The 16,228-nt window shown below is 40.1% G+C and overlaps 1 protein-coding gene across 1 annotated transcript; it reads right to left on the bottom strand.

Annotated features, from left to right (window-relative positions):
* Window positions 1-13,136: 13,136 nt before the first annotated feature.
* LOC100642186 (claudin 30) lies at window positions 13,137-13,763 on the bottom strand. Its single transcript, NM_001246273.1, has one exon. The coding sequence runs from the start codon at window positions 13,761-13,763 to the stop codon at window positions 13,137-13,139; it is 627 nt and encodes a 208-aa protein (NP_001233202.1).
* Window positions 13,764-16,228: the final 2,465 nt, after the last annotated feature.

Raw genomic sequence — 16,228 nt, 5'->3', positions numbered from 1 at the left:
AGATAGGATGTGTTATGATGAAAGTAACATTCCACTCACAGTTAGTCAATGTGTTATTTGTTTCCACAAGTGACTCACTGCAGTCTGATCATGTTGCATTTCATCAACTGCAGGTTACAATAAACTGTCAACAACTTGCTATTTAGGGAAAATGGCATTGGTGACATGTTCAAACCACATAAGAACGTGTCTTCATCCCAAAAGCCCTCATCTAATCACAAGAGCCATTTAGATTATGCTTAAAATACATTGAGCACATGGTATTGGGAAAATTGTTCAAACATGGAGACCCCAAACCACTACAGTATTTAGAAATATTTATGTCAGGCATTGACCTAGCCTACCAAGGAGGGGTGAAGAAGGAGAGGAGGAGGGCACATGTGAGATATATATGATTAAGCAGCCTGGTCTCATAGACTAAACGTAACAATGTAAATCCAAGACACTGATATTAGTATGATATGTTACGGTTGGTATGGTTACATAAGACAGATAGTTACTTAAAGCAAAAACAAAAGTAGGGTAAGTGGACTTATAACGCGAACGTCTAGCAACCCTAAGGTTGCGAGTTCGAATCACATCACAGACAACTTTAGCATTTTACTTTGCAACTACTTAGCATATTAGCTACCCTTCCCCTAACCCTTTTAGCTAACCTTAACCTTTTAACCTAACTCCTAAACTTAACCCTAAACCCTAGCTTAACTAATGTTAGCCACCTAGCTAGAATTCAAAACATATCATACATTTTTAAAATTAATTACATATACACTTCTTTTTCCAAATTCTTAACATATAATACGAATTGTAATTCGTAACATATCATACAAAATGGGTGATGGACATCCACACATTAATACATACCATAAGAAACATAACAAATAGACGTACACGGATTTATGGACAGAATAATACAGAACGCTCTGAGAACAGTTTGCAGTCAGCAAGTGAGCCCTTCAGGAGATTTAAAGAGTTTTACTGGCATTTGGTTTAATTTACTTTGTGGACAATCTTACCACACTTCCTCTGGGTTTTTATTTAACCTTTATTTAACTAGGCAAGTTAGTTAAGAACAAATTCTTATTTACAATGACAGCCTAGGAACAGTGGGTTAACTTAAATTTTAATTCCAAACTACAACATTTTCAGACAAGATAGAACTGCCAAAGGGGGCGGTGTTGCAATCTACTGCAAATATAGCCTGCAGAGTTCTGTCCTACTATCCAGGTCTGTACCCAAACAATTTGAACTTCTACTTTTAAAAATCCACCTCTCTAAAAACAAGTCTCTCACCGTTGCCACCTGCTATAGACCACCCTCTGCCCCCAGCTGTGCTCTGGACACCATATGTGAACTGATTGCCCCCCATCTATCTTCAGAGCTTGTGCTGCTAGGCGACCTAAACTGGAACATGCTTAACACCCCAGCCATCCTACAATCTAAACTTGATGCCCTCAACCTCACACAAATGATCAATGAACCTACCAGGTACCTCCCCAAAGCCTTAAACACGGGCACCCTCATAGATATCATCCTAACCAACTTGCCCTCTAAATACACCTCTGCTGTTTTCAACCAAGATCTCAGCGATCACTGCCTCACTGCCTGCATCCGTAATGGGTCAGCGGTCAAACGACCTCCACTCATCACTGTAAAATGCTCCCTGAAACACTTCAGCGAGCAGGCCTTTCTAATCGACCTGGCCGGGGTATCCTGGAAGGATATTGATCTCATCCCGTCAGTAGAGGATGCCTGGATATTTTTAAAAAATGCCTTCCTAACCATCTTAAATAAACATGCCCCATTCAAGAAATTTAGAACCAGGAACAGATATAGCCCTTGGTTCTCCCCAGACCTGACTGCCCTTAACCAACACAAAAACATCCTATGGCGTTCTGCATTAGCATCGAACAGCCCCCGTGATATGCAGCTGTTCAGGGAAGCTAGAAACCATTATACACAGGCAGTTAGAAAAGCCAAGGCTAGTTTTTTCAAGCTGAAATTTGCTTCCTGTAACACTAACTCAAAAAAGTTCTGGGACACTGTAAAGTCCATGGAGAATAAGAACACCTCCTCCCAGCTGCCCACTGCACTGAAGATAGGAAACACTGTCACCACTGATAAATCCACCATAATTGAGAAATTCAATAAGCATTTTTCTACGGCTGGCCATGCTTTCCACCTGGCTACTCCTACCCCGGTCAACAGCACTGCACCCCCCACAGCAACTCACCCAAGCCTTCCCCATTTCTCCTTCTCCCAAATCCGTTCAGCTGATGTTCTGAATGAGCTGCAAAATCTGGACCCCTACAAATCAGCCGGGCTAGGCAATCTGGACCCTTTCTTTCTAAAATGATCTGCCGAAATTGTTGCCACCCCTATTACTAGCCTGTTCAACCTCTCTTTCGTGTCGTCTGAGATTCCCAAAGATTGGAAAGCAGCTGCAGTCATCCCCCTCTTCAAAGGGGGGGACACTCTTAACCCAAACTGCTACAGACCTATATCTATCCTACCATGCCTTTCTAAGGTCTTCGAAAGCCAAGTCAACAAACAGATTACCGACCATTTCGAATCTCACCATGCCTTCTCTGCTATGCAATCTGGTTTCAGAGCTGGTCATGGGTGCATCTCAGCCACGCTCAAGGTCCTAAATGATATCTTAACCGCCATCGATAAGAAACATTACTGTGCAGCCGTATTCATTGATCTGGCCAAGGCTTTCGACTCTGTCAATCACCACATCCTCATCGGCAGACTCGACAGCCTTGGTTTCTCAAATGATTGCCTCGCCTGGTTCACCAACTACTTCTCTGATAGAGTTCAGTGTGTCAAATCGGAAGGTCTGCTGTCCGGACCTCTGGCAGTCTCTATGGGGGTGCCACAGGGTTCAATTCTTGGACCGACTCTCTTCTCTGTATACATCAATGAGGTCGCTCTTGCTGCTGGTGAGTGACTGCTGGTAACAACCCTCCAGGCAAGCTTCAATGCCATACAACTCTCCTTCCGTGGCCTCCAATTGCTCTTAAATACAAGTAAAACTAAATGCATGCTCTTCAACTGATCGCTACCTGCACCTACCCGCCTGTCCAACATCACTACTCTGGACGGCTCTGATTTAGAATATGTGGACAACTACAAATACTTAGGTGTCTGGTTAGACTGTAAACTCTCCTTCCAGACCCATATCAAACATCTCCAATCCAAAGTTAAATCTAGAATTGGCTTCCTATTTCGCAACAAAGCATCCTTCACTCATGCTGCCAAACATACCCTTGTAAAACTGACCATCCTACCAATCCTCGACTTTAAAAAAGTCCCCCCTTATCTCAGCTCGCTGGTCACCATAGCATCTCCCACCTGTAGCACACGCTCCAGCAGGTATATCTCTCTAGTCACCCCCAAAACCAATTCTTTCTTTGGCCGCCTCTCCTTACAGTTTTCTGCTGCCAATGACTGGAACGAACTACCAAAATCTCTGAAACTGGAAACACTTATCTCCCTCACTAGCTTTAAGCACCAACTGTCAGAGCAGCTCACAGATTACTGCACCTGTACATAGCCCACCTATAATTTAGCCCAAACAACTACCTCTTTCCCTACTGTATTTAATTTATTTATTTATTTTGCTCCTTTGCACCCCATTATTTTTATTTCTACTTTGCACTTTGCACATTCTTCCATTGCAAATCTACCATTCCAGTGTTTTACTTGCTATATTGTATTTACTTTGCCACCATGGCCTTTTTTTGCCTTTACCTCCCTTATCTCACCTCATTTTCTCACATCGTATTTAGACTTGTTTATACTGTATTATTGACTGTATGTTTGTTTTACTCCATGTGTAACTCTGTGTCGTTGTATGTGTCGAACTGCTTTGCTTTATCTTGGCCAGGTCGCAATTGTAAATGAGAACTTGTTCTCAACTTGCCTACCTGGTTAAATAAAGGTGAAATAAAAAAATAAATAAACTGCCTTGTTCGGGGGAAGAACGAGAGATTTTTACCTTGTCAGCTTGGGTTTCAAACTAGCAACCTTCCGGTTACTGGCCCAACGCTCTAACCACTAGGCTACCTGTTGCCGCAAAAGTTAACTGTCCAGACTTGAGTAGCCCATCCTAAACAAGGACTTTATCCTACAGCTGTCCAACTACTCAACACCCAATCACAATTCCAGCAATGCAATACATCAACAGTTTGATATCACTCATTAAAATATGGAATAAAAACAATTTGAAATGTAAAAACTTTGAAATTAAAATGATTGGAGTAAAAACCAAAAAAGTCAGTTCACAAAGTGTTAAGGGAATTTTTATCAATGATGACTAATTATGTATACATTTCAATCAGGACTGACTAATCAGAATACTATTATGTTACTGTATATGTACTAATCCGAATACTATTATGTTACTGTATATGTACTAATCAGAATACTATTCTGTATATGTATGAGTTTTCTTTCTTGATCCCAGTACTGAATATAATGTGTGTGAATGTGGTCAAGAGTTAGAACAATGACTGTCTGTTCCTTGGTAGGAATGAATGAACGATATCTTCAGACTGGCTAGAATGCTTATCTACACGAGAAGACCTTGGCTCGTAAATTATAATAAATTGGAAGTGAGACGGATGTGGGAAGGCTTGAGATACAGCCTTTGTACTGGAACGGAGATGGCACGGGTTGGTGCTGAAACTAATGACGTCATTTTCAGTTTATAACCTGTGGTAAACTCTATCGTATTCAGTACTCTCGTGAATAAACTCTGCTGATTTACTTTAAGACTGGGCTCTGTCCATTATTATAGAATAAGGGTCTTACAAATCCTTATGAATTGACAGTGTTTAATTTTAATTGGGTATTAAAACATAGAGCAATTTAATTCCTTTAACACAAAGGCTCAAAGCAACATTGTTAGGCTATTCAATGTTCAAAGCCAATATTGCCATCTGCTGACACAGTCTGCTCTTGCCACGTAGGATTTTATAAATCTCGCCGCGATATATTAGGAGGACTGTCCCCGATCCTGGCTTGGTGGACACTGGCTAGAGAGAATCCCTCCACCCAGAAGCATTAATCACTCAGGCCCCAAGACTATATTTATATTGTATTTATTATTAATTATTAATCCCAGGCCCTGTCCCCACAGGAGGCATTTTGCCTTTTGGTAGGCGTCATTGTAAATAGGAATTTGTTCTTAACTGACTTGCCTAGTTAAATAAAGGTTCAATTAAATTGTAATTAAAATAAGCTGAAAAGCAGACAGTGTATTCATGGATGCCAAGGGAAGGACAAAAAATTTTACCATTATTTTTTTTAACACAAAATAATGTATCTTTCAACTAATTTTCCTTCAATTCGCACGAGGCCGAATGTATCTCACAGGAGTAAGCACCCAATTTATCTACCTCATCCCCATACTGTTTTTATTTATTTACTTTTCTGCTCTTTTGCACACCAGTATCTCTACCTGCACATGACCATCTGATCATTTATCACTCCAGTGTTAATCTGCTAAATTGTAATTATTCGCCTACCTCCTCATATGCCTTTTGCACACAATGTATATAGACTATTTTTTTTCTTTTTTTCTACTGTGTTATTGACTTGTTTATTGTTTACTCCATATGTAACTCTGTGTTGTCTGTTCACACTGCTATGCTTTATCTTGGCCAGGTCGCAGTTGTAAATGAGAACTTGTTCTCAACTAGCCTACCTGGTTAAATAAAGGTGAAATAAAAAAATAAAAAATAAAAAATCAGAGCGAGTGAAACAGCATCTCTCTACGTGTATGCCATCTATCTGATGCTGTCTGGTCCAAACGAGTATGACATTGTTGCTGCCCATAGCACTGAAGGCAAGGGCAGCCAGCGAGCTACTATCAAATCTCATTAAGAGCACACGCCATTGACAGAAAAACTTGAATTGTTGCATCTCGTTGTGTTGTTGTCCTTCGTGGCTAGCTAGCCAGCTAGATAAATTTGGCCCTTTCCTAAATTAGCCATGGCTGGAGATAGGGATTTGGAATTGTGGTTTTACTTAATTCTCCATACTGGCCAATGAGTATAACGGCAATTCTGATCTATTATTGTAAAGAGGCAATCAATCCACTCTAGTAGCATCTAAATCAATAAAATAATAACTAATGGTTGAGTTTTTGAAAAGACTGGAGTGAGTTGAGTCGGTTCACACTAAACTGTGTGAAAGCAGTATTATGTTCCCATGCTATCAGATCTGTCGATCGGGGAGAGAGAGGGGTTCGAGTTATGCCGTTCTCATGCAGAAAATGTTGAAAGAGCTTAAAATGACATCCCTTCCTTTAGTTATTTTTCTAATTTGTCTCACAAGTGGGGGTGGCAGGGTAGCCTAGTGGTTAGAGCGTTGGACTCGTAACTGAAAGGTTGGAAGATCAAATCCCAGAGTTGACAAGGTAAAAAACTGTCTTTCTACCCCTGAACAAGGCAGTTGGACTAGTAACTCGACTAGGCTGTCATTGAAAATAATAATGACCTGCCCAATAAAATAAACAGTGAATTATCTTAGCCTTAGGTGCTTTGTTATTGTGTTAAGATGAAGTCTAATATCAAGTCATTCAGTAGTGTTACAGAGACAGTTCATTGAATGACCAAATCATCCTCATATTCTGCCCAGTATCAACTATAGCATAATTGTTTCTGAATTACTGTTTGTTCTCTTTCTATTCAAAGAAACGTGCATTATAGTACAACACCTCAGTTATGTCCCTCCATCAAATACACTGATGACACGTTACTGCTATCTAGTGGTATATACGTATGCCCTCTCTCAGCATAGTTATTTTATGATGAAGAAACTGTCTGCCACCCACATGACAAAAACTATGACAAACAAGGCAGTTAACCCACTGTTCCTAGGCTGTCATTGAAAATAATCATTTGTTCTTAACTGACCTGCCTAATAAAATAAATAAAAAACAGTAAATTATCTTAGCCTTAGGTGCTTTCAGAATATCAGAATTGGGCTGCCTGTGTAAATGCCACCTACCATTGTAAACATCCCGTGATATTTATCTAATAGGAACATTGATGGGAAAAGATACTCAGTCACGGAAATTAATACATTTAATTTGTATCTAATTTTATTTAGTAAAATCAAGCTCATGTCAAGTTAACAAGATATATCGCATCTCAATGTTGTGACTTAGTGACTGAATCACTGATCTTGCTTTGTCCATTGCAGGCTCACTGTTGCAAAATCGTTTATTGGAATTCACTAGTAAAACTATTCCGGTTTATTACATTTTCAATGTATTTTTAGCAGCGAAGTGGGAAGCAAAACAAAGCAAGTCTGAACAATATCTAAATGTGTGGTAACTGGGAGTGGCTAGAGGAGAAATGTGTATACAGAACATCTATATCCATACAGTGGAGTGTATTCACGGATGCCAAGGGAAGCCAGGCGTTTAAAAAAAAAACGAACCAAATAATTTGTCTGTGTTTCATAATTTTCCTTCAATTCGCAAGAGGCTGAATGTATCTCACATGAGAAAGCATACGAACGATATAAACAGTGCCCCTATCTCTCTAAGTGTAGGCCATATATTTATATCTGATACTGTCTGGTCTAAACAAGTATGACATTGTTGCCGCCAGTAGAATTGAAGGCAAGCGAAGCCAGCGAGCCCCTATTAAGTCCCATTGAGAGCATACGTCCATTGAAGCACACGTCCATTGAAAGCATACGTCCATTGACAGAAAAACATGATTTGATGCATCTTGTTGTTTTGTCCTCCGGTGGCTAGCTAAAATTGAACCTTTCCTAAATTAGCTATGGATGGCGATAGGGATTTGGACTTGTGGTTTTACTTAATTCTCCATACTGGCCAATGATTATAACGACGAATGATTATAATTCTGATCCAACCATTATTTCATACACTTTTGTCCCCCTGGCCTGAGATGTAGAAGGCTAACGTTAACTAGCTAACGTTGCCCATGAATGGAAATTAGCAAGCATTTTAGCCAGGTAGCCTAATATAACAAAAAATACAAGTGTATACTGTATGGCAGAATCATATACATTTTCGTCAACATGAAAGAAGATGAGGATGGCATTTGGCGTTTCTCTACAAGTAGGGTGAGTCAACATGTTTTCTACCTGAACCCCACAGAAAGACCATGGACAGCCACATCATATTTAGCTTACATTGATTGGACTACATTTTTTTGGCTTCCCCAGTGATTTTACCCACGCACCGGTACTGCAAGCAGACCCGGATGCCAGCGAAAATGAAAAATCTGCTGTGGGGACTGTGGACTTTGACCGCTTGTCCTCGATGCAATTGGTGCATTTCCCCACAGCCATAGACAGCCGGATGGCGATGAGTGCAACCATGATGGAGATGACCACCAGGGCACGGGGAGGCTGTAGGTCCTAAGGTAGTGCCAGCATGGAGTCGAAGACCTTACACGACATTTGCCCCGTACTCTCTACCACGCAGTTAACCAAAAGGCCAATCACAGTATATGTGCTGTGACAATGTTGTTGCCAATAAACGCGATCACTTTCCAAAGGGAAGCGCACAGATAATAATGTATCCAAATCATCCGGTCACACTGAGGCTAATGCCCAGAATTAGCGAACAAGCTGAAGGCATAGTAGGCTACTTCTAAATGGTGTTACAATGCCAACAGTGGTTACCTTTATAAAAGCGTGTAGCCTATGATTGTACCTGTCGACCATGCCATGGCAAGCGGTTTGTATGCACCTGTGTGATCTAGATGAACTGCACTTGATAACAATTGTCTGGTGCTGTGCGGATTGGCCCGTTGGTGTGATAGGCGAATCAGTAGGTCTGACTGAAACCTAATGTAATAGGCCTAACAATGCCAGAAGGGACAGATGTTTTAGAGGCAGAATTTGCACAGGCAGCCCATTTCCGATCTTTTTTCACTAATTGGTATTGTGGTCCATCGGATCAGCTCTGAAAAGATTTGATGCAAAATTATCTGATGTGATTTGGCAATTAGTGGAAAAAATATCAAAATTGGGCTGCCTGTGTAAATCTCTTACTGTTTTATGGTCAAGTCAACATGCATCTCTGGTTGTTATCAAGCTTCTCACAAGTCATTCTAAATAGGTCAAGGTTTACCCACCAAGCAGAGCAGAGCATATAGGGGTGTATGTACTGGTCCTGGCTCAAATGTTTTACCACAACAGAGAGATAATGCTCCTCACTAAAACTCCAGTCAAAGTACACATTTGAGGGATTAATTGTTGCACTTTCATATATAAATGGATAATACAGACTGATTAAATTGTACTGTTTATTTACAATGATCACAGGAACAATGTTAAAACAGTGCCAAAATGGAGACATAACTCAATTGATATATTTCTAACCTAATAGATTTTTATTTTACATTAATGGATATAAACAGGGTACTTTAGTGGTTGAGAAAATAGGTGTTTAAAAACCAACCATAGTACACTTATAAAATAACTCACAACATTATTACTTTTAACTCAACAAACCCATTCAAGTTCTTTGTGATTACAACACTCACTGTTTTCGGTATAAGAACTGTCAGACAAGTCCTTTGAGCACAGTGTCCTAATTTAAATTGAATTGAATTAAGTGGATCTTTAACATTACACTGACATGAACAACATCTCAGACATGATGGCACACATGCAGTTAACAAAAATATATGGAAATGTCTGCTCAAAATTACAACCAACTAATTACAGCGTTGTCGCAAAAAATGGAAGATCCAAGTGGAAGGGGGAGAAAGTGAGGAACATGTCTGTCGGCCCTGCATTAAAGACCAAAATCGGTTAAAGAAAATTGTGATGAATAAAAAAGTATACCAGTTTCATTTAAGCTGTGCCATATGGATTGGAAAGAGTAGGCACATGGTTTATGAACTGATACACAAAACTACACTGGATTCAAAACTTCGACTTTTCTATTTAAATTATTATACAAAATTCTTGCAACCAATAGAATGCTATATATATGGGGGATACAACCATCCCAGCTGTGCAGATTTTGTTTTTCGAAGAGACAGAATCATTAGATCATTTGCCTTGGTACTGTCCATATGTCGTTTTTGGTCGCAGGTTCAGGAATGACTGAAGAATTGCAACATTTACCTGGATCAAACTCTGCAAATATCACTGCTGGGTGATAAAAAAAAAAGTAATAGTCAATTGATCAATAATATAATAATACTCTTAGTTTCATGATTAACTTTCATTTACAATATGCAGACATTATGAGAATAGAAAGGTTCAGAACTTTTGTGAAACATCCCAGCACAGTTGAAAAATATATGTCAAATACGAATCAAAACGGGATGGTATTCAGAGATAGATGGGAGGTGTCGAGTAGAGCTGAAGGATGGGACTGGATGGTATTCAGAGATAGATGGGAGGTGTCGAGTAGAGCTGAAGGATGGGACTGGATGGTATTCAGAGACAGAGATAGATGGGAGGTGTCGAGTAGAGCTGAAGGATGGGACTGGATGGTATTCAGAGATAGATGGGAGGTGTCGAGTAGAGCTGAAGGATGGGACTGGATGGTATTCAGAGATAGATGGGAGGTGTCGAGTAGAGCTGAAGGATGGGACTGGATGGTATTCAGAGATAGATGGGAGGTGTCGAGTAGAGCTGAAGGATGGGACTGGATGGTATTCAGAGATAGATGGGAGGTGTCGAGTAGAGCTGAAGGATGGGACTGGATGGTATTCAGAGATAGATGGGAGGTGTCGAGTAGAGCTGAAGGATGGGACTGGATGGTATTCAGAGATAGATGGGAGGTGTCGAGTAGAGCTGAAGGATGGGACTGGATGGTATTCAGAGATAGATGGGAGGTGTCGAGTAGAGCTGAAGGATGGGACTGGATGGTGTTCAGAGATAGATGGGAGGTGTCGAGTAGAGCTGAAGGATGGGACCAAAAACAAACAAAAGATAACTACTGTAAAATATACTGTGAAATGTATATAGTATATATAAACTGGAAGTAGGAGCTTAAGTGTTGTTGTCTATTAGTATACTACAATTATGGGTTAGGGGAAAATATATACAAATAAATGTATATTTTATATACAGTCAATAGACACACCTACTTCAAGGGTTTTTCTTTATTTTTACTATTTTCTACATTGTAGAATAATAGTGAAGACATCAAACCTATTTATTTATATTTTACCTTTATTTAACTAGGCAAGTCAGTTTCATATTCTTATTTTCAATGACAGCCTGGGTTAACTGCATGTTCAGGGGCAGAACGACAGATTTGTACCTTGTCAGCTCGGGGATTTGAACTTGCAACCTTGCGGTTACTAGTCCAACTCTCTAACCACTAGGCTACCCTGCCGCCCCATGAAATAACACATATGGAATCATGTAGTAAACCATTTTTTTTAAACAAATCTAAATATATTTTATATTTGAGATTCTTAAAAGTAGCCAGCCACCCTTTGCCTTGATGACAGCTTTGCACACTCTTGGCATTATCTCAACCAGCTTTGTGAGGTAGTCACCTGGAATGCATTTCAGTTAACAGGTGTGCAAAGTTAATTTGTGGAATTTCTTTCCTTCTTAATGCGTTTGAGCCAATCAGTTGTGTTGTGACAAGGTATGGAATGGTATACAGAAGATAGCCCTGTTTGGTAAAAGACCAAGTCCATATTATGTCAAGAACAGCTCAAATAAGCAAAGAGAAACGACAGTCCATCATTACTTTAAGACAGGTCGGTCAATATGAAAAATTTCAAGAACATTGAATGTTTCTTCAAGTGCAGTCACAAAAACCATCAAATGCTGTGATGAAACTAGCTCCCATGGGGACCGCCACAGGATAGGAAGACCCAGAGTTACCTCTGCTGCAGAGGATAAGTTCATTAGAATTACCAGCCTCAGAAATTCCAGCCCAAGTTTCACAGAAGAGGAGGTGTGATGGTGTGGGGGTGCTTTACTGGTGACACTGTTGGTGATTTTTTTAGAATTCAAGGAACACTTAACCAGTGTAGTTAGCAGTGATGGGGACCATGTAACTGAATGTTGTTTTTACTTCTTATGAGGATGTTCTATGTTTCTATTCCTATAGGGAGCATCATTGGACAATGAAGGTTTCTCAAGATGCTATGGGAACTTCAAAGGTGAGTCATCCTACTCGAAATTCTAGTGTAGACTAAAGTAACAGTCCCATTCCAAAGGCAAAGCATTTCTCAACCTCAGGTCTTATCTAGCCATCAATCAGTTTTTTTCTTCCTCTTATGTTAAATGTACCAATTTTGGTGCTTGTTATCAAACTGGGCTACTGTAGGAAATGTTAGGCCTACATTTCAGCATGGCTAGAGGGTGTATATGGTATATATTTAAAAGAGAATAGAGCTGTTTACTCTTAAGGTGAAATTGTCTACTAAATAGTAGTCTAATCTATCTACTCCGTGATTTCTCAATGAAATCGTCTGTTTGACGGTTGGTGTGGGGTGTGGCTGAAGAGCTAAGAATAAGCATGACCGTGCTGAGGGATAAAGATTAATTCATTTGAGATATGATCAAAGGTTGTTGCTCATGTTCAGTCAAAGAAAACATGAGACAGTGCATTTGAAGTTGAACAAAAATATTTATTTACAGTTTTATCACCATTGAAATTCACATTTTCTGAATCACACACATTTAAAAAATATATTTAGTCAAAATGTTGAAAGAAATGTATGCATTCAATGCAAACGTTATGGGAAACCCATTCAGATCATTCTGAAATATTTTATACATGTTTTCAAATAATAGCTTTGGCTAGTTCTTATTCATTCTGTGTATTGTGAATATACGTCAGAAGGAGTACTAGCTGACAATGTCCATCCACACCCTTTTCTGGGTGCGTTACATGCCATCATGTAATTTCTTACTTATACAAGTGCCACTGTCTGGAAGTCTGTCTTTAATGAAATACATTGGAATTTTGTCATTTAGCAGTGGAAACAAGCTGTGATATCATACAAACATGACCGAACAATCACAAAATCACAATGTGAGACAGTAAGGATCACACTGCACAGCACCTGTATAAATATACATAGTCTCGTTCTGTCTTTTAAAATCTCTCTTGCTTTTCTTTCTCTTCTTTCTCTCTCGGGCGTTTCTCCCACTCAAACATAGTCCTTGGGTGCTGTGGACCTGGCAGCTGAGTACTTAGTGGGGTAATTGTCCTCTTTAGGGGGACAGTTGGCACAGAGGAACCCTCCTCCCATGATCATGAGGGCCGCGGCCCCCCATCCGATGTAGAGCGCAGCCCCCAGCTCCATCTTCTGAGAGCTCATCAGCATGGGGTTGTAAAAGTCCCTGATGATGGTGTTGGCCGACCAGCAGACGGGGATGAGACACAGGATGCCAGCGATGATGAAAACTACACCCGAGCCCACGCCTATTCTGGATTTGGCCCTCTCATCCTCCACGCAGTTGGTGCACTTGCCCCCGGCCACGGAGAGCAGGATGCCCACCAGGCCCATCATGATAGAGATGATGATGAGAGCACGAGCGGCCTGGAGGTCCTGGGGTAGTGCCAGCATGGAGTCGTATACCTTACACTGCATCTGACCTGTACTCTGGACCACACAGTTCATCCAGATGCCTTGCCAAGTGGTTTGGGCTGTGATTATGTTCTCGCCGATGAAGGCTGTGACCTTCCATTGAGGAAGAGCACAGACCACGATGGCCCCGATCCAGCCAATGATACCCAGGGCTGTGCCCAACATCTGAAACCCAGCAGATGCCATCTTTTCTTCTTCTTTAAGTCCTGGAGGAGTCGATGAAGGAAATCTGCCAAAAATTAGTGTCTTCTTAGAAATTAGTTGCTTGGTGTGTCTTGCTTGAAAAATATCCAAGTGTCATTGTTTAAGCCATTCTGGGAGCATGTGCTTTTATACACCTGACTTGGGAGGGGCTTGGCACACAAACATTCCAACACACCTTTGACATGACTTGCGGCTTCTCCCTCAAGGCATATGTCGTAATTCCGTTTTTTGTCTTCTCTTGTCAGTTAAATGGTACAAGTGGAACAGTCTCCTTGTGACTCACCATTGTTCAAACAGTTTTAGCCAAACTAAAAAGGAACCGTGTGTGCCAACACCCTTAAAATATAAACTCAGTATCAGGGTATCAGTATTCTCTTCTCTCTTTGCCAGTTTCATGCTGACACTACACTCTGTGGAATGAAACTAATAGAAAAACATCTGTTCATATCTGAGAAAATCTGTGAATAAGGATTTTCTACTTATACATCAAACTCAAATATCAAAATTAGACAGGTATAATTATAATCTGACATTTACACAATTATATTGAAATGAGTTCCAACCTCTTTCCTCTTAATATGAACATAGCCCTTTAATTGCTCAAATGAAATATAGCTCTACATAGAGCTGAAGATTATAGAGTTTTAACTAAATGTTATTTTACTTTGGCTATCTATTACTTGACATTCACTCTTCACCTTCACCAATTTTTTTTTTTTTTTTATCTTTATTTAACTAGGCAAGTCAGTTAAGAACAAATTCTTATTTACAATGACGGCCTAGGAACAGTGGGTTAACTGCCTGTTCAGGGGCAGAATGACAGATTTGTACCTTGTCAGCTCGGGGGTTTGAACTTGCAACCTTCCGGTTACTAGTCCAACGCTCTAACTAGTCCAACGCTCTAACCACTAGGCTACCCTGCCGCCCCAACACAATGCCAGATTACACCAAGATATTCACTTATTTAGTAATGTGAAAAACCAATGTATCATCCTACAGATCCCCTTGAATACATAGGCCTACTGTAACTTATTATTTTCCTGCTTGACTTTACAATCCCTCACATAGAATATGTTAGAAGACTGCAACAACAGTAAATATGTAAGGTGCTCTTTGGTTTCCCAGGCTTGTGACATTGTCAAAAGAATGAAGACATGTTCCCTTTCCAAGAGATAATCTCTTTTCCCTTACAGAAACGGTACAACTACTAAAACTAAAGTTTCATTTCAGCAGGGGTGTAGGGCTGCAGGAGCACAAGGAAGCAGTGCTCCCTCACTTTTTTCAATTTGAGAATACACGGAGCTAGTAAAAATATTTATTGAAAATTATTAAGTTGAATCAATTACTAGCCAGATTGCATAATGATGAATTAGTATTTTAAATAACATAACTGAATATAGTAGCATAGAATTGTAGGCCTTTAACACCTCCTCATTTGTAGTGAGATTTTAGGACGGTTAGTTGAAGCTGAATTATCGCATTTCTTTTCTCATGCAGCCAAAACTCAACAGTGGATGCCACTAGGCAGGATTTACAGTATGCTTTGATTGAAACAAAATGCAAGAAAGACTAATTGTTTGTTAACACCCTCTGTTCTAATTCACTCACAAAACAGTAATTCAAGAAAATGTAAATGCATATTCCCATGAAACTGATTGAGAGCTTGCAGATGCAGCTTGGACATTTCACCGGTAAAATGTGAAAAATGATCATTCATGATTGACAGTGATGATGGCCTATTTTGAAATTAGGTGAGCCTAACTTGGTGTTTGAGGGTATAAAAAAATAAACATTTTCTTGTAGGCAGACGTTGCATTTGGAGGATGCATTTTAGCATATTCTATAATAATATTCAATAGGCTACATCTGTCGGTACAAACGTTGATTTAGAAATTATGAGGTAATTAAACATTTTGGGGGCGATCCCGTACCAAAAAAATAGCGTATTGAGTCAGTGAACGATTGTCCTGTTACTCTACTCATTCTCAAGAGAGAAAAAGTGAAGTCCCCTCCAGCCATGTCTGTTAAAGTATCAATCAACCAACCAATCAAATCATTCTTTATGTCACCTGAGCAGTTAATAGATTCACAGCTGGCAAGTCATTCAGTTCATCCACCATTTTGTAAAGAGGCAAGACAAAAAAAGAATACTTGAAAGCTGACCTTGCAAGGTGACGTCAGTCCTTGGGGGTTGGAGGGCTATACACTGTCGTTCTTCCGTTCGCCTGGAGGACGTGTCTGCTTTGACGGACGAGGAGTTTGACTGGTTAGTTCTGTGGACGGGTCTGTCTTCAACGTGCCACAAACAACACCAAAGTGATCACAGTTGTCGGACTGTAAAGAGAATGGGGGGGAGAAAGAGAGAGAGAGAGAGATACAGATTGTTTCCATATATGAAAGAGGCCACTGTTAGCGAGCTAAAATTACCTTTAGGAACAATGCCTCTA

This window comes from Oncorhynchus mykiss, chromosome 24, assembly GCF_057628025.1.
Source record: "Oncorhynchus mykiss isolate SJ-2025 chromosome 24, ASM5762802v1, whole genome shotgun sequence".
Lineage (NCBI taxonomy): Eukaryota > Metazoa > Chordata > Actinopteri > Salmoniformes > Salmonidae > Oncorhynchus > Oncorhynchus mykiss.
Note: the sequence above shows the minus strand (reverse complement) of the source record. Positions and strands in the feature narration are given on the sequence as shown.

Coding starts and splice junctions, on each gene's coding strand:
- LOC100642186 (NM_001246273.1), bottom strand. CDS start 13,763: ATGGCATCTGCTGGGTTTCAGATGTTGGGCACAGCCCTGGGTATCATT.